At 40.6% G+C, this 24,948-nt stretch overlaps 1 protein-coding gene across 1 annotated transcript in view; it reads left to right on the top strand.

The window, feature by feature from the left end:
* ULK4 (unc-51 like kinase 4) overlaps positions 1–24,948 on the top strand; it is a 595,478-nt gene that overhangs the window by 390,156 nt on the left and 180,374 nt on the right. The window contains exon 33 of the mRNA XM_041734654.1: positions 20,688–20,854. Within this exon, the coding sequence (XP_041590588.1) occupies positions 20,688–20,854 (167 nt within the window). The remainder of the gene's footprint in view (positions 1–20,687; positions 20,855–24,948) is intronic.

The raw sequence follows: 24,948 nt of genomic DNA, 5'->3' as shown, positions 1-24,948 counted from the left end.
ATGTTTTAATAAGCTGCTTTAAAAACCTGGGTTATCTTGATGTCTCCATTTAATGTATTTTTTTTCTTGGTTATGGGTTACATTTTCTCATTCTCTGATTTTTTGCGATGTATAATAATTTTTTATTGTATGGTAGCAGTTCTGCAGGTACAATAAGAAGTCTGAATTTTGATGTCTTTAGAGAATATTGAGTTCTTTTCTAGCTGTCATTTAATTTACTGGTAGTTCAGCTTGACTCTTTCAAGCCTTGTTTTTAATTTTTGTTCCCATGGGTTTTTTAATAAGATGTGGCTTTTTTGAGGTCTCAGTTCATTACTCAGAGTATTTAGCATGATTTATTCTCTCTGGATTGCCAGAACTCCTTGTCTCCCAGCTCTGTGCAATTTCAGGCTCTCCCTTTAACCCACATCTTCTAGGGAGCTGTTGTCTATCACACTACCTGGAATCTCATCCAACTGACATCTTGGCATGTGACCCAGGACTTTAGGGTACCACTATGCAGATTTCTAAAAAACTGCTTTTTTGAACAGCTGCACACTCTACATTAGTTTACCTGGTAAACTCCAGCTGTTTCAGCAAACCCTAGCTCTAGTCTCCTGCTGTGCAGCAAAGCGAGGCTGCTTTGCTCTGAGTCCTACAACCCCATGCCTTCATCTGGAAAGTACCTCAATATGAGAAATCCCAGGAAAGACAGACAGAATACCAGGGTGATTATAGGGCTTATTTCATGCATCTCCTCTCTCAGGAAACAGAGTCCTGTACTGTTTGTTATCTAACATCTGAAAAAGGGTTATGTCATATGTTTTGTCTAGGTTTAACCTTATTTATAAAGAAGGATGAGTTTGATACCATGTATACTGTCATGGCTAGGTATCACAGTCCTCTCTTAGTCTCTCTTTATTTTTTATTTTTTTAAAACATTTTATTTATTTATTCATGAGACACACAGAGAGAGGCAGAGACATAGGCAGAGAGAGAAGCAGGCTTCCTGCGGGGATTCTGATGCAGGACTTGATCCCAGGACAGGGATCATGCCCTGAGCTAAAGGCAGACACTCAACTGTTGAGCCACCCAGGCATCCCGGTTTCTTTTTATTTTGAAGTTTACTTATTATGAGCATTTCTTCTTTTATGTAAGAGCCATTTGTATTTCCTTCCCTTGGAAATATTCCTCTGTTCATTTTCTTTGACCACTTTTCTCCTGTGTTTCTAGTGTTTTCTTATCAGTTTCTTGGGGTTCTTTACAGGTAAGTGAAAGTTGACTCCCGTGATATGTTATGCATATATTTACCACTTAGTTATTTGATATTTCATTTTAATAATGTTGTATTTTGCTACAGAAATCAGAGTTTTAGTAAGTAGTATTTAATAAATCTTCTATAGCTTCTGGGTTTTGTATTCTATTAGGAATGCTTTCTTAACTCTAAACTATCCTTAATTTTTTTCTATTACTTTTATGAATTCAGTTTTGATTATTAAATCATTGATATACCTGGATCTTATTTGGTTTTAAGTCTTGAAAGTAAGATTTATTATTTGATGGCTCCTTAATAATACCGTTAAATGAATGTTCCATCTTTTCACCATCAATCTGCAATGCCATTGTATTAAATAGCTGTATGTTTTTGTGCAGATTTTTAGACTTTTCATTTTTCCCTTTGATTTTTATTTATTCCCATGTCAGTGCCAAACTCTTAATTTTCATGGTTTTATTATGTAGTTAGACATTTGGTTGGGATAGTTCCTGTTTCTAACTACTTTACCTATCTTAAGAGTTTCCTTGCTATTTTACCTTTTGATTTTTTCCACAATAACTTTGTAATTAGCTTGTCTAGTTTCAAAAAACATGTTGACTCCTAACATTTTTGCAATTACTTTTAATTCATAGATTACTTTAGGAAGAATCAACATGTCTATGATTTTGAGTTTTTCTAGACAAAAATATGGTATGACTCTCCATTTGTCTGATTCCTTTTTTAAAAGATTTTATTATTCATGAGAAACAGAAAGAAAGAGAGAGAGAGAGAGAGGCAGAGACATAGGCAGAGGGAGAAGCAGGCTCCATGCAAGGAACCCAATGCAGGATTTGATCCCGGGACTCCAGGATCATGCCCTGGGCCAAAGGCAGATGCTCAACCACTGAGCCACCCAGGTGTCCCTGTTTGTCTGATTCTTTATCCTTTGGTAATATTATTTCTTCATGTGGATCTTAGAGAGTTCTTGGTACATTTATTCTTAAGTATCTCATCTTTTGTTGTTATAAATGACACTTCTACCTTCTTAGCAACTATTACTCTTACACTGAATGTTTTTCCTTTTACAACAAAGTCTAACCTGTGATATTCATAACCTTCACCTAAACATTGTCCCCTTCCTCTGTCTGCTTTTCTCACTGTCATTTATACAGATTTATTAAGTCCACTGAGATGGGCTCTGGGTAGAATGATGCACAAGATATATTCATATGCTCAAGCGGCAGTGGTCTGAATTAGTCATTTATTTGTTCATTTAAAAAATATTTGCTGAATATCATCTATATTTGAAACAATGATTGACACTATAGAACTCACAAAAAGCACCTTGTGCAATTCAAATATTGTGTACTCAATATTTCTAAAATACATTTTATCATTCCATTATATTTCCTTTCTTGAGGAGCTTGTGGTCTAGTTAGGGAGAAGCATTTTCTGTGAAAGGATAAGTAACAATACAGGATAGTATTGCAAAATGGATGGAGTAAACAAGCTTTCAAAGGAGAAAGCTGCGTGAAAGTGTGCTGAGTGAGGTGGAGGCTGGAGGCAGGATGGGGAAGAGAGGCTACCTTAGCCAGAAAGAGCAATGGGAGCAGAACACAGAGGCAGGAGTGAAGGACAAGATCACAGGGGACAGGGAATGTACATCTTGACTGGAAAAATGAGTCTGTGTTGGCAGGCTTGGCTGGAACCAAAGTGTGGAGGGCCTTGAATGCTTGGCCAGATAAGGGATGGCTTGGTCAATACTCAGGTTCTCTCAGTGGTGTGGGGACATTCCAGCATTGATGTTGAGCAAGATTAGGCCACCCTGCTGGCAGGATGGTGATGGAGATTGGGAGCAGATCTTCAGGGGGTGAAAACAGTAATAGTAGGTATGTGGTGATACCTAAAGTTAAACTGGAATGGAAAAGGAGCTGATGCAGCATACAGAGGTGTGGGAAAAGGGGCGCAACTTGGACTCAGTGTCAGACATTTGTGTTGAGAGGGAAGAATTGGCATTGCCAAAAAAGTTTCAGATTTCAGGGACAGGAAAAACTCATTATGCCTTTTACCTCTTCCTGAAGATGTCGATTTGGGATTCGTGTCCTCCAAATTGGATTAATAAGTTGGAAAAGTGAAAGGATTCATATGTGAGGATAATCATGGTCATAACCTGTGTATTAACACCCTGTGTTTTAGGCTTTATAATTAGAATCCAGCGATTAGAATTTTGCTAGCCAAGATTGGTGGAAGGTGACATCTGAGAGATTGTCTTTCTGGAGTAGCATCAGTTAAGTAAGTAATCCACAATAGAACTTATGTTTACTGGCTCTCAGGGTATTGTTAGTGCTGAGTAGGTTGAAAACAACACAAGTACATTTCTTATGCTGGAAAGAACTTTGCAGATAGTCTCAGGGGAGATGAAGGTTAGGAGGGAAAATGTCTGTCTCCTTCTACCCAAGTCAGATGAGAGGAAAGGATTGTGCCGGGAAGGGGGATGGTGTTGCTCTTTGCCTCATCAAGTTGTTAGTAGGATTTGGTTGTATTATTAGAGGAGATTCACCCACTGGTTGTGAAGCGCTGGGCCAAGCTAGAGAATGAAAGCATAACACCAGGGGCCCTCCAGATGCTCTGGTCTTCAGAAAGATCCTGTTACCATCCCATTGTCCACTGAAGTATTCTGTGACAAACCAGCTGGTGATGAGCAATAGAGAACCCAGGATAGCAGTGAGAAACAAGTGTTGAGAAGAGATGAAGTGCTTATGGTAAAGTACTTTTTGAAAAATTTAATAGTGGCTTTACTAGCAGAAAAAAATAGAAAGGAAGCAGATTTGTCTACATTGTCAGTAAAAGAAAAATGGATAGGATGGTATTTTCAAGGGGCAGCAAGGCCAGTTGAAGTTTTCCTTTGGAACTGAGAAATTGGCTTAGTTGAAAAAGACAGATGAAGGGAGATATGAGGGAGACTTACATGAGGTGAGTGACTCAGACAGGGAGGCAGGGGGTGGAAGTTTTGTATAAGGCAGAGGGACCAGGTTGGAGCTTATGGATGAGACCGCTTTTGCTCAGAGACTTCCAGGAAGGATGATGAGAGTGTATCATTTTTTTCACCTCCATTTTCTCTATCCTTGATTTTCACATTATGCCCCTGCACCGAAGCCATCTAAACAGGCAAAGCCAGCACTTGGATGTCCTACAAGACACTGGGTAGTATTTCTTTCCTTGGTATCAAGCTTCTCATGGCTAAGACTCTTTAGATTCCCTTCAAGGTGGAACAAGCCTCACAAAATTATCAGAATGAGTCCATGGTGTTTCAGAGGCTCAGTCTGAACTCTGAACAGTAGCTTTTAGTCACAGGTCTACAAATGTCTAAAGTACTCTATCATTTGGGACACCTGGGTGACTCAGCAGTTGAGCATCTGCCTTTGGCTCAGGGCATGATCCCAGTATCCGGGATCGAGTCCCACATCAGGCTCCCCATGAGGAGCCTGCTTCTCCCTCTGCCTTTGTCTCTGCCTCTCTCTGTGTCTCTCATGAATAAATACATGAAATATCTTTTAAAAAGTATTCTATCATTCATTCTTTTTAATTTTTAGAGATGTGCAATAGCTGTAACTTTTCTGAATATAAAAACAACATGTATTCAATGTAAACATTTCATTAATGCAGAAAGGTATAAAGTTTAAAAGTGACCTTACCTGGGTTGATGAGCTGGGTTCTCCTCATGTACAAGGCTTACCAAGCAGTACTAGGTAATGAGGAATAATCTGGGTCTGGAGCTGTGCCTCACTTCCATTTCTCTGGAAGGTCCCAACTTTCTCATCTGTAGGGTAGTGAGGATAATTTAGGAGGCCATGGCAGATTGGATGAGATCATGTCTGTAAACAGCACAGTGCTTGAGAAATAGGACATGTTCAATAAATGACTCTTAAAATGCCTTTTCTAAATGCTGTTATTCTATGTGTATTTCCTCTTAGTTTACCATATTTGATGTGATAAACATATGTATATGTCAATATGTATAGTTCTTCATTTTTTTAATGATTTCAAATCTCATTGATCCCCTCCCTCAGTAGGCTTTTAGAGAAGCCTATTAACTATCAGAGTAGTTAAATATCATTGCCTTGGCTAAATAGCCAACAGAATTTTGAATGAAGATTGGGAGTGAGCATCCTTTTCCAGTTCCTGGCCTTAGTGGGTATGCCTCCACTACTGAGAGGCTTTATGGAAATGGCCAGTCATATATGACTAACTCCCAGTCTCTGTAGCACCTAGCCCAGGAAGCCAAATCTGCTCCCTAAACCAATAATATAACATGCCCTACTTCTAGTCAACCTGCTTCCAGCTTTCCCATACCAACAATCTTGAATCAGTGCATACCCAAAGCCTTCCTGTCTTTTTACTATAAAGCTTTCCAAGTCCTCTGCCTGCCTTTGAGTCTCTGCCAAATGCAAGTGGTAGTAGCTGACTCCCTTGCTATAGCAAGCTTTGAATAGCCTCCACTTGTTCTCCTTTGGGTGATCTTTGTTTATTTCCATACACTGTTAAGTATGATTTCCCATAGTGGGTTTTCTAATGATTAATCAGGTGTGAATTTCTAGAATGAGCCCTTCTTTGGTCATGTAATGTTAGCTACTCAATACACGTTTCTCAAGAACCTGCTATGAGCCACAGTCTGTGCTAGGCTTAGATAAGATAGGCATAACCCAAACAGATATGTTTTCTGGTCTTGTAGGATTTATGGTCTAGTAGGGAACACAGACATTTATCAGATAAGTACACTTGATTGTGGGGTTTTGGAGAAAAGTGCTCCAGGAAACTGAGAAGGAATGGGCGGGGAGGAAACCTAGAAGAGTAGGGCATCCTATAAGCCAAAAAAAGATGGCAGCATTTCTGAAAGATTAGATGTGATAAGAGCCATCAGAAAGTCAAGTGCAAGGAGGTAAAGAATGAGTGTTATGCTCTTCTGTTTTTTTGTTTTTTTTTTTTTAATGCTCTTCAGCTTTTTAAACCATGTTTCTTCATTTATTTTCCTCTATGGTTATTTCTGCAGGCTTCATTTTTTAGATTCATATTTAAGTGAGCATTTATAAGTTCCTTTATAGCTTGAATTGATTTCCAATATGACTTCAAATTTTTTTCAGAAACTTGATATGTAGAAGGTACATATCAAATTCTTCCTAACTAATATTTATTTTCTCCACCAGAAGACTGAAAGTGAAATGCATTCCCTGCTGATTGTTGTCATTTACTTGACAGCACTGGTGTTGAATATCTAATATTACTCCATGTCTCCTGCAGCAGCAGCTTGATGGGCTCACTTTGTGAGTGGCACCTGTTAATTAACTAATGCAGAAAGATGTAACTGAAGTAGAAGATTGTCATGGGATAACAGACCTGCTGTGTACAAATGCTAAAATAACTTTTGCAAAATAAGACTTTTAACAAAGCAGATCTATTTTCAAGGCACAGTGTGGCAATCTTCTGTCCCTTCTACTTGATTACTTATTTTTTAGCCCTTTATATTTCTCTAGTGGTGTGAGAGATTCCACTTGGTATGTGCTGCCCTCCCCCCTCCTTTCTTAGCCTTATCTGTTCCTAATTACATCTTTTTAAAACCTGTTGGGTTTTTTTTTTGTATTTTTTAAAAGATTTTATTTATTCATTCATGAGAGACACAGGGAGAGAGAGAGAGAGAGGCAGAGACACAGGCAGAGGGAGAAGCAGGCTTCATGTTGGGAGCCTGACGTCGGACTCGATCCCGGGTCTCCAGGATCAGGCCCTGGGCTGAAGGTGGCGCCAAGCCGCTGAGCCACCTGGGCTGCCCATTTTTTTGTATTTTTAAAAAGATTTATTTATTTACTTATTGAGAGAGAGAGAGAGAGAGAGAGAGTGTGTGTGTGTGTGTGTGTGTGTGTGTGCACGTGCTCCTGCATGCATGGAGGAGGGGTAGAGGAAGAGGGGGAGAGAGTCTTAAGCAGACTCTCCACTGATGCGGGAGCCAATGTGGGCCTCCATCTCAAGACTCGGAAATCACAACCTGAGCCAAAACCAAGAACCAGATATTCAACCTACTGTGCCACCCAGGTGCCCCTGTATTTTGTTTTGTATTCACAAAATAAACTTCACAGATAGTCCTTCTTTTCCTCCTTTTCCATTTGCAGTCATTTCAGTTACAAAAATGCAGTCTTGCAGAGTGAGTAATAACATAGACTGGAGCCAGATGGCTGTGGCAAAGTTACTCATCCTTTCCAAACTTCAGTTTCATCTTCTGTAAAATGGAGTCAAGGGACTTTTGGTTAGATAGCTGTTAAAGCAGTTAAAATAGTAGTAGGCACGTGGTAAGAGCAATATAGGTGTTTACTATTATCGCTGTTTCTCTGCATGGCTTATTCTAATATCTCATTTTAAGCTCTAGAGTATTGATTTATAAATAGTATCAGATTGTTATCTTGTATCTTTATTGATAGTATGTGGAAAGTGTTTTCCCTGTGGAGTTTTAATAGGTTTAGAGTAAATGAATATTGTATTCATTTGCCACATTCTGACTTGTAAAACATTACAGCTAAGAGAAACCTCCAATACCACAGAGTGCTCCTTCTTTTATTTTCTAACAAGGGGATTAAGGCTTAGGAGAATGAAGTGAGTTGACCACAGTCATCCTGTTAGGTTCTGATAGTGCTGAGACATGTGGCTCCCATCCAAGGAGTTTCCTGTGCTATAATTTGAATGATATAGTTTCCTTCCCTATTTATGGCCAACCCAAAATGAGTCACTGCATAGATTTTTCCCATAGAACAAGGTAGTGAATACAGAGCGTCTCCCATATCATCTGACTGGGGTTTTCTAAGTTCTTGGTCCCTCAGCTGAGGTGGACTCAAAAGTGCATCTCAGCATCAGGAAGTGGCTAAGGCCTTCTGGGTCAGGATGGAGGCTCCACACAGGGAATTACTTCTACTTCCTGCTTGTATTTGGCTTCTTCTTCTTTTTTTTTTCTTCTAAAGATTTTATTTATTTGTTCATGAGAGACAGAGAGAGAGGGGGGCAGAGACATAGGCAGAGAGAGGAGCAGGCTCCATACAGGTAGCCCGACTCCGGACTCGATCCCAGGTCTCCAGGATCACGCCCCGGGCTGAAGGTGGCGCTAAACCACTGAGCCACCCGGGCTGCCCTGTATTTGGCTTCTTATTTATGTCGTAACAAAGCCACAAGTTTAGTGGCTTATAACAACACCCAAGTGTATTCTGGTACAGTTCTGGGGGTCAGGAGTCTAAAGTCCAGATGTTGGCAGGCCTCTTTCCTTCTGGAGGCTTCTCTGTTTCCTTGCCTTGGAAACCCAGGCTGCTGCCCGAGTCCTTTGCCTCTCGGACCGGTGTCACTCTAGCCTCATACTTTTGTGTTTACATCTCCTGTTCACTCTGACCTCCTGCTTCACTCCAAAAGGAACTCTTGTGATTACATTGGACCCCTTTGGATCATCCAGGGTAATCTATCTCAAGATCCTTAACCACATCACATTTGTGAAGTTCCCTTTGCCATATAAAGTGACAGTCACAGTTTCTAGGAATTGGGATATGGATATCTTTGGGGAGGGGGCATTATTCATCCTACCACACTCCCAAAGCACCATTAAAATGAATCAAGTCTTCAAAGTTATTAACTCTAGAGAAAACATGAAGTTGCCCAGGAAAGAAAAAATAATCATAGTTTTCCATGGGACTTAATTGGGAATAGTGTTTATACAGTCATAACAATGTAATTACTGTCAATCTGATTGGTATAGATGCCTATAGTGGAGGGATAAGGAGTGGGAACTGTTTACATGTGAGGTAGGGCATGGGGAAAGAGCTACATCGTCCTCCCTGCATAGGAGTAAGTCAACAGATAATGCCTACAACTCAAAAAATACAAGTGTGTATTATCTAGAGAAATGCAGGGAAATGATAAGTAGGTAAAAGAGTGAAACTAGTTGCCTCTGGAGATAAGAAGGTGACCTGGAACTGCAGGAAGACCTTGACTCTGGGAAAAAAAAAAAAAAAAAGATGGAACGAAAGGGAAGGTGAGGGAAGTGGATAATGCATGGAGTCAAGAAAGCATGGTGCTTTTGAAGATAAGGAACTTGAAATTTGACACCTGGGAGACTGATACTCTGCCACACAAAAAGAAGATTTAAAAACACAATTAGAACTCACAGTTCCTTGAGCTGGTTAGGAATTTTACCTATGTGTATCAGAAATTCAGATTAGCTATGTTAAAAAAAAAAAAAAAAAAGTCTTACCAGTGAGAGCATGTCTGATGGAACTCAGCCCAAGATTAATTCCTGGCTCCCAGAGACAGCTGGAACCAAGGGCCCAAATATGACACTCAGAGCCTCTGGGTCTCCCCAAGTTTCTCTTCCTCTCGCATCATTTTCCTTTCCACCCTCACTACAGCCTAGTATTCTTGCTCATTGGTCCTTGAAATGAGGCATTGCCACTGCCACTCCCTGTTTCAAATGTTTCAGTGTTTTCCTTAGAGAGGAACTTGCCTTTGCTGCCCCCCCATTTCTGGAACTCCAGGGGAATGAAACAGCTGGTTGTGGCTGGGGACAGTCACTTTGTGTAGAGAGAATGCTACACAATAACCAAGGGGTGCCTGAACTTTAGCCCTCCTTCTTGGGATTGTTAACTGTATCATGCAATTTCATCTTAAAAAGAGACAGTTCCCTTGAAAGAACAAGTTAACACTATATATGTATACTGTGGTAAGATATAGAAGTTTCTGATACATTCTTCAGTGAAAAATAGCAAGCTATAGACTACATTCCACGCATATATGTATGTTTGTATTTGCATGTGTTTCGTATGCCCTCTATAGCAAACCCTTATGTATGATGAGTTTTGAGGAAATAGGATGTCAAGGATATTTGTATTGTCTGTGTCATACTTTTTACATACAAATAATTAATTGCATTTTTACAGAGTATAAGACAAAATGACAAGTGTGAATTGGATCATCACTCCCACTGCCTGATAGCACCAAGCTGTCATTTTATTCCATTATCTGTTTCACACATGGCTATCTTCCTATGGGCCCTGAAGGGAAGGGCCCATTTCTTGAGGTTTTTTCTCATTCCTTCCTTATTGAGCACTATAAAATTTACATTGCAAATGCTCAGCATATTGCAAATGAACTTGGGATTGAAGGAATGATGCATCTTCTTTCTTGAATGTTTACCTATTATCTCAGATAGACCACAGAGAAGGAAAAAAGGAAGGAGGGAAGATGTGGTATGTTAAACTCCAGAGGATATGCTCTAGCTCAGGGCCCAGCTCATAAAAGCCCATTCATACTTCAGCAAGTGCTATACTGAAGTCAAAATTCCACTGGACAAAGCTTTCCACACTTTTGGGGCAGATCCCAGAGTGTATTGCTGCTGAGAGGGGTCATACTTCTTCCTAAGAATGTTTCCTTTGCTGCTCTTCCACCCTACTCTCTTCCAGCACTTTCCTGAGCATTGTACATATATGATCAATCGTTTGTTATACCTTCGATTTCCTGGTAGAAATTGGAAAGTTAATAAAATTTACTTTTGAACTAGTCATAAGCAGCATTGGATCTTAAGTATTGGATATGAAATTAGCATCCACTTCTATTTTTTTGTGTTCTCCCTTTCAAAAATGGCTCCGGTTATGTTTGTGCAAATTAGTTCTAAGCTACTTTATCTTCAGTGCATAAATCCTTCAAGTGTTAAACTTCTCTTTTCAGTGATTTTGTAATTGAGCGTATTCTATCCAAAACTTTTACCTCCCAAGTATGCATAGAGCAGGGGATATAGAAGTAGGTTTCCATGTTGCTAAAATGCAGTGATTCTCTGCCTCAAACAGAAAAGGGCATTATGGTCTCCTGGGAAGGTGACCAGAATAAATCATATACTTGGAATAATTCAATATGGTGTTCTCCTCTGTGGAGTTAAGTGCTAGACCCATTCTGTTTGAATCTTGGGGGTCCAGGGAACACTGTGGGTTCAGGGGAGCTGGGGCAAGATTGTTTTAAAGATACTCTCATATAGAGTGTCCTTTCAGCGGGTGGGGGGCAGGGAGATATTTTTTTTTTTTTTTAAGATTTAATCTATTCATGAGAGACACAGGGAGAGGCAGAGGGAGAAGCAGGCTCCATGCCGGAGCTGGACGTGGGACTCCATGGGGGCAGGGAGAGATTTTTAATTAAAACATTTAGCCTCGGGCAGCCCCAGTGGCCCAGTGGTTTAGCACCTGCTTTCAGCCCGGGGTGTGATCCTGGAGTCCCCAGATTGAGTCCTGAGTCCTACTTTGGGCTCCCTGCATGGAGCCTGCTCCTCCCTCTGCCTGTGTCTCTGCCTCTCTCTGTGTGTCTGTCATGAATAAATAAATAAAATCTTTAAAAAAATAAAAATAAAACATTAGCCTCTGGCATATTTGAGAAATGCCAGCCTCCGACCATGAAGTACTGTCAGTTTTTGGGTTTGGCGGGTTACTTCATTTCATGAATTGGTATATCCTATGCATCAGGTGAAACTTGTTCAGCATCCCTCTCCTGACTGAGGAAAGCTGGCCAGTTTGGGAGTCTGGCCCTGGTGCCTGGGCAGGGTGTGAGTGTGAAGGTTTGAAATATAGGGTGAAGCCAAAGCTCCAAGGTGGAGGGCATGCAGAATTGGGGCCACAAATGCACAGGGGAATGGAGACCGGGGCACAATGTGGACACATAGGGTCTCTTAAGAAGGGACTGGAATAACAGAGGCAAAAACCCACACTCAAATGGTTCATAAGTGTTGAGCCTGAGAAACGGGGTCATTTGGGGTCATGTCTGTATGGGTTTGGGTGGCTGCTTCAGCCAGAACAGGTTTTGTATGCTTGGATGCTCCCAACCCTACAATTCACGGACGACTCCATTTACCCTGCCAGTGTGTCCAAGATGGGCATTACCACGTTCACCCTGCATGTTTTTTCTGTTTAAAAGTAGACTTTTAACTCAACTGATTTGTTGTGATTCTGCATTTGGGGTATAGCAGTGATCAGTTTGGGAAAGAATGAGTTTCCCACATCAAATTTCACAGATACTTTTATCTTTTATACTCCTCTTCCAGATTGTCTGTTCAGGGTGACTTTAGTGAACCAGGTTCACTAAAGGGGAAGTGGCCACATGTTTTATGATGCAAATATAAAATTATCCACAAGGAAGCCTCAGTTTGGGGGGGTTATGTTTGGATTTAGAATGTTGTGTTCGAATCAGTAATGATAGAAATAGAAATTGCTTTCAAAAGCTTGGAGTTTCAAAGTGTGCTCTCATGTTAACACTCTAACAGATTTTGAAGAAGTAATAATATAATCAGGACACAATGACTGGAGGAGCTGGGAATAGCTCATGCACATTAATATTCCCAGAACATTAAACACTTGAAAATAACTCATGGGGATGACTCCTTTAGAGATTTGCTTATAATTAATACAAAATAATTCTTGGATTTTATTTTTGATGAGTTGGGTGTAATTAATGCAAAGTAATTCTTGGGTTCTGTGGCTTAATGAATTCTGATTTCTTTTGGAAGTGTTAGGATGGAGTATTAAGTTCTTATGGTGGCATTTGACCAGAGGACTGCGAAATGCTAAGGCACCATTTCAGATGCCTTTGTACAGCATCTCTAAGGGAGCTCATAGGCAAGCAAGGCACAGACATCTTTATTGTGCTGGTCTCCATAAAAGGCTGGGTTTAGCCTTACTTCCTATATTAGGTCCCCCTACTAGAAACAAAGTAGGCTGTGTCTTTCCCTTTGTATTTGCCTTAGTATTGAAATATCAGTCTTGCATCTTAACACTCAAGCAGGAGAACCTCCCTATTTGCTTCACACAGATGTGTACCAGCTTGTGCCAACAGAGGCAGGAGACACAGCAAGGGCTGTACATTTGCCCAGGGCTCTGGAACAGAGCTGACTTAAGCCACAGGTAACTACTAAATCTCAGACTGGGTCTGGATGAGAGAAGGGAGAGAGGAAAAAAAAAGAAAACCCAAACAATGAAAGGAATGCCCATGCCTTTTCCAGGGATGGAGGCCTCTGACTATGCTGTATACCAGTCTTTTCAGTGGAAGAGTAGAGTGGAAAGAGCCATACACTCATGCCCACTGACAGTTGAATCCTTGGGGGAATTTTCACTGTGAAGAATTCAGCCCTGGCAATGTCCTTGAACTTGACTCTCTCTCTCTCTCTCTCTCTCTCTCTCTCTCTCTCATCTCTCGGAGGTGAGGGTATCTTTCTCTTGACTAACACTTCTCTGTGGAGAATAAAAGAACAAATAGGGGAATGTTAACTTCCTTTCCCTCCATTTGCCTCCTTAGATTTATTCCTCCACTTTAGTAGAATGTGTTGTGTTTCAGCTTATTCACAGAGCTTTGCCAATATTCACAATCCCATCCTTGAGTCCCCTGGGGTAAGATGAGGGGAGAAGCAGTGGCCCCTCACTTTTTTCCATAGTGAATGTGGGTAGCTTTATGTTGTCAGCCTATGTGAATGCAGATTCAAGTCCTTCCTTCCAAGAAGCAGTATTCCCTAACTCCCTCTTGGGGAAATTCTGGACGCAGTGTGGAAGCAAACATGTCAAAGCGTACAGGGTTTATGGGGAAAGTGTACCAAGAAAGATCCAGTAACTTGAAGTTTGACTTCAGGCCAAAGGATTACCAAAGACTGGCATGAATTGCCTGGAAATGACCCAGTCAGTGAACTTTCTTCAGGGTTATGAACTGTGGCAATTAAACAGCCTTGACAGTTTTTTCTTTTTAAATTTTCATCATTCCTTTTTCTATATGACATGATGATGATACTATCAGGATGATTTCACTATGAGCACCTTTTCCTTCCTTTCCTCTATAAACCCTGCCCCTGTCTGGGATTTGCTCAGTGCTGCTCATCTTGCTTGTCTGTCTTGACTGTCCTCCGGGAACTCTTCCACTCTCTCTGGTTGTCTTCAGTTTCTGTTTTTCCAGTCTCAACTACCATCCAGTTTCTAGTTTTTAATCTCCAGCTGCCTCTGGGCATTGGCTTTCAGATGTTATCACAGACTCATCATGTCTTAAAAGCTAATTTACAGTGCCTAGAAAACTCACTCCCCATGTCTTCCAGTGCTGACACAGTTCTCCTATTCCTTACCCTTTCTGGCTCCATTCCACTGTTGCCACCAAATAACAAATCACACTTCTTTAGTGATGTGTCTGCCTTCCTCCTTGCTCCCCACCACCACTTGGTTATGGCATGATCACAGTGGCCTAGTGGTCTTTTGGTCTCAGTTCCCCACTGGTTGGTCTAAGAGTCTAAGTATATGGACAAAAGTATATGGACTCTGGAGTTATACATGGATTCAAATCACTTCTGTAACTTGTACTTAACTCTGTGACCTTGAATTTGTTATTTGAGTACCTGTTCTGGAGTTTTTTTGTTTTGTTTTGTTTTGTTTTTCGCTTATATAAAATGGAGATATTAGCATCTGCCTAACAGATCTGTTATAGAATTCAGGTGAGGTATTAAATGTAAAAAGCTTGGGGATCCCTGGATGGCTCAGCGGTTTAGTGCCTGCCTTTGGCCCAGGGAGCGGTCCTGGAGTCCCAGTATCAAGTCCCAAGTCAGGCTCCCTACATGGAGCCTGCTTCTCCCTCTGCCTATGTCTCTGCCTCTCTCTCTCTCTCTCTCTCTCTCTCTCTCTGTCTCTCTCATGAATAAATAAATAAATAAATCTTTAAAAATTTTTTTAAAAAAATGTAAAAAGCCAAGTAGAGGCCCATTGCCAGACATAGAGCAATGCTCAGTAAATGCTGTCATCCCACACAGACTGCTGTGTCAGAGTATGCAAGATTTCCATCACCTTAGAAGGTTCTATCTTGTCCCTTCCCTAGAGCCAACTACTGTTCTGATCTCAGGTTTTTTTTCTGGAAAAAAAAAAAAAAGGTTTTTTTTCAGAACCTTATGTAAATGTATTCATACCATTGTGTTTATATACCTGTTTGTAGTGTCTATCTCTCAACATCCTTTTTGAGATTCATCCATGTCCTTGTGGGATTCAGTGGCTCATTTCTTTTTACTGTTGACTAGTATTCCATTGTATGAATATATTTTAATGTGTTCAACCATTCTCCTATTAACACTTAGGCTATACTCTAGTTTGGGGCTATTTTGAACAAAGGTCTAATGAATCTTTCAGTGGATATAGGTTTTCACTTGGGTAAAAACCTAGGAGTGGAATTGCTAGGTAATATGCTGTTTATTTAAATTAATAAAAACTGCAACTATTTCTTATCAGCAATGGATGAGTACTGGTCACTCCACATCCTTACCAACATTTGGTGTTGTCAGCTTTTTTCATTATTAATTATTCCTGTTTGTGTGTAGTGGTATCTTGTGATTTTAATTTGCATTTTGTTTGTGACTAATGATGTTAAACATTTTGTATGTGCTTATTGACCAACATCTTTAGCAAACTGTTTAAGTCTTTTACCCATCTTTAAAATTGATTATCTTTTTATTATTGAATTATATGAACTGTATTCTGGATATAAGTTCTTTATTAGATATCTATGTTGTAAATAATTTTGTGATGAAGTTTAACTTATTCATTTTTAAATGATCCGTACTTTTTGAGACCTTAGAAATTTTGCCTGCCTCATAGTTAAAAAGATCTTTTCTTTATCTTATTCTAGAACTTTACAGTTTTAATTCTTGTGTGCAGATCTGTGATTCATGTGAAATTAATTTTGCAAATCATATGATGTAGTAGTCAATCCTTCTCCCCGTATGGATACTCAGTTTTTCCACCCCCTTTTTTTGAAAAGAATGTTTTTGTAAAGAATTCACTTGTTGAAATTTGTGTGACCCATGTAAGTGTGGGCCCATTTCTGGACTCTGAAACTGGAAGTATTTGTATGAAGTCATTGTTTTTCTTTTATGGATGTATACTTCTTCTTTTTTTTTTTGGATGTATACTTCTTATCTCTATCTACTGAATCAATGACATTGTAGCAATGAGCATCCCTGGTCCTCAGACTATGGTTTCTAAATACAGTTTCTTCTTAAAACAAACCAGGATTTTTGAAGAAGTAGCTAATGCCCAGTCTGAGACAGGAATTTTTTATTTTTTAAACTCTTCATAAAGCTTTTTAATTCATTTTATTTAATATCTTTGAGGCAGGAATTCTTGAGATGAAATTGGGTCATATTATAGCAAAGGCTAGGACATTTTCAAGGGGCTGTTAATAGCCAAAGATGGAAATAAGTTGAACATTAAAAAAAAAGATTGAATCCATTGAAATCCATAAAATGTGTTCTTTAAAAATCCACTGTATTCACAATGATGTTACAAAATGAACTAATTTAGTAACTTTTTGGTATTTTCTCGCTTCCCCATTCACTCCCCCATTTGTCACATTTGGTAATTGCTAATACTCCAAAATCATGGTTCTGAAAACTGGTAAATGATAACAAAGAAACGTTTATCAAACATATATCTTGTCTTTCCTTTACAAACCATATTTTATGATACCCAAACCATTGATAAAAGAAGATTCTTTCTTTCTCTGAAAGAGAGAGAGAGGGTGCACCAGTGAATTTAAGGGCTCAGTAGCTGGGGGTGGGGCAGAGGGAAAGGGAGAAGCAGATTCCCTGTTGAGCAGGGATCCCCTCCCCCCAAGTGATGTAGGCTCATCCTAGGACCCCAGGATCATGACCTGAGCCAACGGTAGATGCTTAATGGACTGAGCCACTGAGGCACCCCAAGAAGATTCTTTATAGAAGAAAACCAGCTGAAAAAATACAGAAGGAATGATAGAATTAGAAACTTACTATATAACCGTTGTCTAATGAAATGATGGGACCAGACAGTGGTCATTAGTAGGTAACATTTGATGGGAAACTTTATAATGAATGGGTTAGGCTAACAACTCCTGAACTTGATCAATTTTAACATTGTTAAGTGTGGAACAACTAGACAGTGTATCCTTCCAGATATGATGCAACAGGACATGCAGAGACCCAGCCCCAAGTCTTATTGCCAAAATAATTGAGCCAGAATTAAATGGAGTCTCTGGTCACTACAATTACCATTTTACAGGAAATACAGGGATGGAGGAACCACAAGAATATCTACAGGAAAAAATGATCTAACTTCTCCAAAAATAAATGGCATGAAAATTGCAGGCAGGGGAAAGACTGTTAGACATTAAAGGAGACTTAAGGTCTGCAACCAAATGAAATGTGTGGACCTGGTTTGTATCCTGATTTCAGCAAACTAATCCTAAAAAAGACAATTTTGAGACAGTTGAGTTTTGAACATAGGCTGGGTATCACCCATAGTAAATAAATTTCATTTTATTAAGTGGTAATAATGTTTTTTTTAAAAAGAATGTTTATCTGCTGACTATACAGAAGTATTTACAGAAAAAATAAGATTATGTCTGGTATTTGCTTTAAAATCATAAGAAAAAAAAGTGGAGATAGATTAAACTAAGATGAGCAAAACTATTGATAATTATTGAGGAAGGTGATGGGGATTCCTTTTACAAAACCATCATGTGTCTGTCTTCGTCTCCATAATAAAAAGTTTAAATGAGAAAAACATATATTTTGACCCTGAAGTGAAAGTTCTGGCCATAAAGAGCACTGAATATATGGCTGAGAATAGACCACTTGACATCATACTAATGAGCTTGCTGGCATTATCACTGCTGTGGAGAAATACTTCATGTCATGCTTCATTTGTAATCTCCTATGAGCACCTTCCCTGACAGCTGGTGACTTGAGTGTGTAAAGTCAGAGCTTGGCAATTGTTGCCTGCTGCTCCACATAGCAGACCGGAAAGACTTTCCATCCCAGTGGGGGTTCGATTGCAGTCATTGTTTGCACTCTTTCCTTGAAGCCTGCATGAAGATTAGGAAGATGGCTCACTGTTGCTCACCAGCTGTTTGGTCTGAATCAAGCAGCAGGTAGCTGGATGTCCAGGTGTCCACCTCTCCTTCGGAAAAGCCACATCCTTCTCTGCTGTTCACATAGCTACACTTCCCCAGTACTCACCCTCTGCACCTTTGACCATCTACGTGATGTGTCACAAAGTAATCATAAAACCTCAAAGGAAAACTTCCTGCAACATGTATTTACCAAACACTGTGCTTTATAGCCCTTTTGCCCTACCTGCAGCTCATGAATACCAGTGTGCCGATTCATGGCACGCAAGTGAGTGATGCTGCCTACCTCAGAGGAGAATGCCTTCTGGTGTCATGTGCATGTCATAATAATTGCTTTTCTATACTGTGTGTCATTGATGATATGTGCAAACAAACCTTGTCATCGAGGGGCGCCTGGCTGGCTCAGTGTGTTAAGCATCTGCCTTCGGCTCAGGTCATGATCCCAGGGTCCTGGGATCGAGCCTCATGTCAGGCTCCCTGCTCAGCAGGAGTCTGCTTCTCCCTCTCCCTCTGCTGCTCTCTCTGCTTATGCTCTCTCTCTCTCTGTCAAATAAATAATCTTAAAAAAAAAACACCTCAAAACTTTGTCATTGATAAAGAAATTTTGCCCATAGTTAATTCTGCCTTCTCTTCAAATATATTTATCCTCAGCTTTGTGACTTGTACCAGCCCTTGTCACAAGGAGTGCAATGTTGTATGAGGCCTCTATAATTTTGGTTTCTTTCTGCCTTCAGTGACAAAATTAATTACTTTTGAAATCTAAGAATTACTCTGCATTTGTCTAGGAGAACTAAATTGCTTTCCTGGAAATGACAATGGCCTTGTTTGGAAGAGATACCAAAGCTTGGATGGATGTGCTTGGCAGAGTTTTCATCCAATTGATCATCTGAAAACTAGGGACAAATGGATTGCAGGACCAGTAAAGTCCACCTTACAGTATAGCTCCTCACCATGCTTCCCCCCACCATCTGCTGTGTAAAATAGTTATTTTTGAAGATTTAATTTTCTAGAACATTCAGATGATCTACTGATGCCAAAGGTCCTGTTCACCATTTTTGGTTTATAACACTGTGTGCTGTATTTTCACCACATTTATATCCGAATCATTTTTGTGAATTCAAAGAGTAATGCTACATAATAATATCAATAAAAATGTCAATTCAAGTGGAAGCAACAATGCCCCTACTTGTGAAAATGCATTTTGTTGGGATACACTACATCAAACTAAAAGTTGAAGACCACCTGCACTATTAACTTAGTATGAGGTTTGCAGAGACAAAATGATAGAACCTAGAAATTTCCAAATGTCAAATTTATTAAAATCATAGTTGATCTTCATTTCAGTTTTTTTTTTTTTTTTTGGAATGCTTGTGGAAAAAAATACACTTCATTGCTTTCTCCTCTTGGAGTGACCCAATAACTTATAGATCCTTGGGTCTCCTGGGTTCTCCTGTAAAGCCTGATCCACATCATGAAGAACTGTACCTTCAGAGAACCTGGGGACAGGATGTTCCTATGCAACATGTTTCCTTCTGGTGCCCGGGAGCACTCTCTTCTTGTGAAGCCTGTTCACGTAGGATCGTGTTTCTCAATGTGTAATTTGGGGAACCCTCACATCAAATCACTTGGGGAACTTATTTTTTTTAATTAATTTTTATTGGTGTTCAATTTACCAACATACAGAAAAACACCCAGTGCTCATCCCGTCAAGTGTCCACCTCAGTGCCCGTCACCCATTCCCCTCCAACACCCGCCCTCCTCCCCTTCCACCACCCCTAGTTCGTTTCCCAGAGTTAGGAGTCTTTATGTTCTGTCTCCCTTCCTGATATTTCCCAACATTTCTTCTCCCTTCCTTTATATTCCCTTTCACTATTATTTATATTCCCCAAATGAATGAGAACATACACTGTTTGTCCTTCTCCGATTGACTTACTTCACTCAGCATAATACCCTCCAGTTCCATCCACGTTGAAGCAAATGGTGGGTATTTGTCGTTTCTAATTGCTGAGGAATATTCCATTGTATACATAAACCACATCTTCTTTATCCATTCATCTTTCGATGGACACTGAGGCTCCTTCCACAGTTTGGCTATTGTGGCCATTGCTGCTAGAAACATCGGGGTGCAGGTGTCCCGACGTTTCATTGCATCTGAATCTTTGGGGTAAATCCCCAACAGTGCAATTGCTGGGTCGTAGGGCAGGTCTATTTTTAACTCTTTGAGGAACCTCCACACAGTTTTCCAGAGTGGCTGCACCAGTTCACATTACTTGGGGAACTTATTTAACACATCTCAGGCTCCTGAGCAGACTCTGGGAGTGAGACCTGGAAACCTGCCTTTTTAAAAACCATGCCTGGGGCTATCTGCTATGAGTGCAATTGAAGGACTGCTTCGAGTTTACACAACGTAGAACACATACGCCTGCCCCATTGGGTTTCTGAGACACATTATTTTGTAATTTATGAAGCATGTTGTACCCTTCTCCTTTTTTACCCTTAGGACTGGTCCATCACGTTTGTGACCTGTTCACTGAAACTGCCACACTGTGCTTGGATGTGGACAATAAGAACAACAATGAGACAGCGGCTGCGTTGCTCTTCTCCCTGCTTGATATTCTGCACAGGATGCTGACCTATACATCCAGTGTTGTCCGGATGGCTCTACAGGTACAGGGCCTCTGCTGTGCCTTGAATACCCCTACACCATGTCATACTTCCCCTTCTCTCTCTCCTCTGATCTTCCTCTAATCTGTCTTTATTTTTGAAGAACATATGATTTTGTAGTGACTACCAGATAAGCCATCTTGGGTGTGACCAACCAATGTCATTGGAGTGACCAATGTCAAGGACACATAATGTGATCACACAATCTGTAAACCTTTTTTTTTTTTTTTAAAGTAGGCTCCACGCAATGCAGCGCTTGAACCCCGAACCCTGAGGTCAGGACCTGAGCTAAGATCAACAGCCAAACTTTTTTTTTTTTTTTTAAGAAGTAGAATTTTTTTTTTAAGATTTTACTTATTTATTCATGCGAGACACAGAGAGAGAGAGAGAGACAGAGACAGAGACACAGGCAGAGGTAGAAGCAGGCTCCATGCAGGGAGCCTGACATGGGACTTGATCCCAGGTCTCCAAGATCATGCCCTGGGCTGAAGGCAGCACTAAACTACTGAGCCACCCAGGCTGCCCAACAGCCAAACTTTTAATTGACTGAGCCACCTAGGCACCCTCCCAGTGATCACACAATCTGAAAGGAAAGCAAGAAAGGACAAAGGAAAGACTAGTCAGGCCCCATTTGGGGAAGTCTCCTGATGGAGATCGTTTGCCTACAGGCACCCTTGGACCAGCCCAGCAGTGTGCCATCTTTCCAGTGTTGGGATGGCACTCTAGCCTACACTCAATAGGATGCATTAACTTGCTATGGACAATGGATTAAGATTTTAGGCAAGCATGCACACACACATACACGTGTTTGTATACGCACAGGTACACACATAGACATACATGTACAACACACAAATTCTCTCACTTCCTTTTATGACCAGTAACATGGAATTGCAAGACGGTTTTTGAGGACTAGAAGTATAATCAGTATGATCATGGAAAAGTCAATTTACCCCAAACTATAACCTGGATTTACTTTGTGTCATGCTGTAAGAAAGGAAGGGAATGTGGGTTTGAGTACTTTTTTTTTTGTTGAGTATTAGGTGCCCACACATATGTATTTCATTTAACTAAATGAGTCTACTGGTACTTAGATTATGTGAAAGCACACAGCCAAACTGAGTTCATTGCTATATTTAAAATCCTGGTAAAATTGCAAGAGATATACATCAAATGGTAGTATCCTGGCTTGACTAGATGCAGAAGCTCAAGTTGAAACTAAGCTGTTTTGATACTTTGCCAGGAGTCATAGTAGCAGAGCCAAGAATGATTCCCCAGACTCTGGTTTAGTCTGTAGTATTCATCATTCTGATAAATGGTATCTTTTATCCCAAGTTGAGCCAGTTAAGTGTTTAGCTTGTCTAGTATGGTTTAATAAATAATTCCAAGATCCCCTCAGTAAACATTATAGTTAGTGTTTAACCCAAACTTGTAAAGCTGGTAGGTGGAAGTGGCCTTCAAACAACCTGGTTCTTTTTATTTGCTCATCTATAGTCATTGCAAATGAACAGAGCACTGTTAAGTACTTCTGTAATCCTGAGTCACAGATTTCTCTTCTCTTTTCCTCTTTTTTTCTAGTGTTTTTTTTTTTTTTTTCAGAGAATGTTGTTTCTTATTTCAGCCTTGACAGTGGTTTTAGGTAATTCTTCAAGGTGCAGTCAATAGGTACTCTTGCAAGATGCTTTGATGATATCAATCTGTAAAAGATTATGTTTTGTAGATTGTAGATAAAAGGGATCAGAAGTTTTAAAAATTCCAGAACAATAGAAATCCTTTTATTACAAGTGATTAAAGAGAGATTCAAGGATCTTTAAAACTCCTTAATACAAAATATTTTCTTATTCTGTTTTTTTAAAAAATTTTCTAGTATACTGGTAGATCACTATGTCTTACTTTTTCATTTCTTCCACACCACTGTATGTTTTACTGCTAACATCTTTCTAAATCTTCACCCGTAATACCTGTCACATATTGCTTTTGGCCTTGACTATGACTTTGATCTTCATATACTGGTGTCAGTCTGACAGAGTCTTTGAAATTGAATCAGGGGAAAGAGCTGGAAAAAGAAATGGCATGTGTATCAAAAACACATCCTCCTAGAACACGGAGCTAGAAGTACTTTCCAAACCCAAAGTCACCTCTTCCATTTAAAAACATGCTTCACCCTGGGGATTCTTCTGCATTCAAAATGTGATCTACTTCTAACAGGAACTACTGTAAAGTAGAAGAATTGAGGGTTGCCAGTGTTTAAAATGATAAGTGCTTAGATTTTCTTTTTCAGGAAGGAGAGTGATACGATGTAAGAATGTATTCTTGGGAGGTGGGAACCTTGGGAAGGCACTGTTAGACTCTCTATCGGAAATTTAGTCTCTGGCGCCAACATGCCTTGTTATTCAAAGTCAGCCCTGGTTTAACCTCCTAGGGGTTGTATGGGGGAGATATGGAAGTGGATATACCAGTACATGCTCCAGACTCACTGGTGTGCTATGGGCCTTGCAAGTGAAAATGCCTTGGATGCACATCCTACCCACATCACCTTCCACCTGTATGACCCTGGGCAAGTTCACCTGCCTAATGTTGATTTCCTCATGTACAGAGTAGAAATGATAAGAAATGCCCTACAGGGTCATTGTATGACTTAAATGAGAGAAGAAAATATATGTGAATATATGTATATAGGTGGTGTCTTGTATATGCCGGGCTCAGGGAAGGGAAGCAGGAAATGACTGCTGCATCATTAACAGCAAGAACAGTTCACATTCCTGCTTCCAGAAGGAATCTGCTTCCAGAAGGCTTCCTGTGGACTACGACTTCCTCATGTCTGTGTCCTGGCATGTGGGAGGCTGCTCAGGCCATAGTTCTAAATAGTTCAGAGACTAAACTGACTCCTGAAAGGCTTATGAACTAGTAATTTATGGTTTGTTTTTGTACTTATTCACCCAGGACAGGGCTAGGTTCTGAGAATTCAGCAGGGATCTGGAAAGGAAGTGTGTTAGCACTCAGGGGGCTTGCAGTTTCGGAGGGAAGACCGTCACTACACAAATGGCAAGGAAATCATCATCCCATTACATCTGTGAGCAGCAGCTACTGTGAGTTACAGAATGCTGCAGGGTAAACATGGGAAGAGAACCTAGCCGAGTTTGGGGGTTGGGGAAGCCCAATTCAGTATTAAAATCCAGGTCACCTGACCCCCCCTCCCCAATCTGGGCCTTGACTATCATTTGAGAAATGATAGTCCTAGAACATGGACTGTTTCTATGCTGGTGCTGCAGACGTGCTGGTGGTGTTGCTCAAAGCCTGGAATGTGGCCATGAGTCCTCCTTTGACTTGCACACACTTAAAGACTATCATTAGTGAAGGCTGTAGTCTGTTTTCCATAGCTCTGGAAATTATCCAGTTGGACTCTTCTGTCATGTTCCCCTTGTTGCTCTTGCCCATGAGCTACCCTCTGCCTGGTTGCTGAATGCAAGGGAGGTTTTTCTGCCATTGCCTGTAATCCTCACCATGCCTCTCCCTGCCTTGGCAAACCTCAACGACATCTCATTATCTGAGATGGGCTCTTCATACTTGTTGGTGAGATAGTCAAGGCCTTGTATGATCCAGCCCTAGGGTGCCTTCCAACATGGTCTGCCAGGCCTCTGCGCTGTCCACACCCACGCCAAACATTTGGCTCTTCGTATCTCACTCCCTGTGCCTTTCCTCCTACCGTCCCCAGCCCCTGAAACACCGCCCTCCACACTATTCCCCCCTAGACCTCCTTCCCACCATCAAAATGACAAAGTCACATGTCACCCTCTCTTACTTCCCCTCACCACTCCAACTGGGTCCACCTCTATGTCACTTTTCACACTCTGCCTTCAGCCCAGTCATTGGTAAGCATGCTATCCTTTTGAACAGACCACAAGACCCTACAGAGTAGGGGCCAAATCATGTCATCTGTGCATTGTGAGTACACATGTGATGATAATTGGGGACCACGGTGAGTGCTGAACTGGCCTGGGCCCCACCATTGCAGCTTGTCCATTTTGTACTTAAACTGCTAGGGATGTCAGAGAGCAGCTACCTGAGGAACTGACTCTCTCCTGTTCTCTACAACT

This window comes from Vulpes lagopus, chromosome 19 (genome assembly GCF_018345385.1).
Source record: "Vulpes lagopus strain Blue_001 chromosome 19, ASM1834538v1, whole genome shotgun sequence".
In the NCBI taxonomy this organism is placed as follows: domain Eukaryota; kingdom Metazoa; phylum Chordata; class Mammalia; order Carnivora; family Canidae; genus Vulpes; species Vulpes lagopus.
The sequence above is the reverse complement of the archived record's forward strand: the minus strand, read 5'-3'. Positions and strand labels throughout refer to the sequence as shown.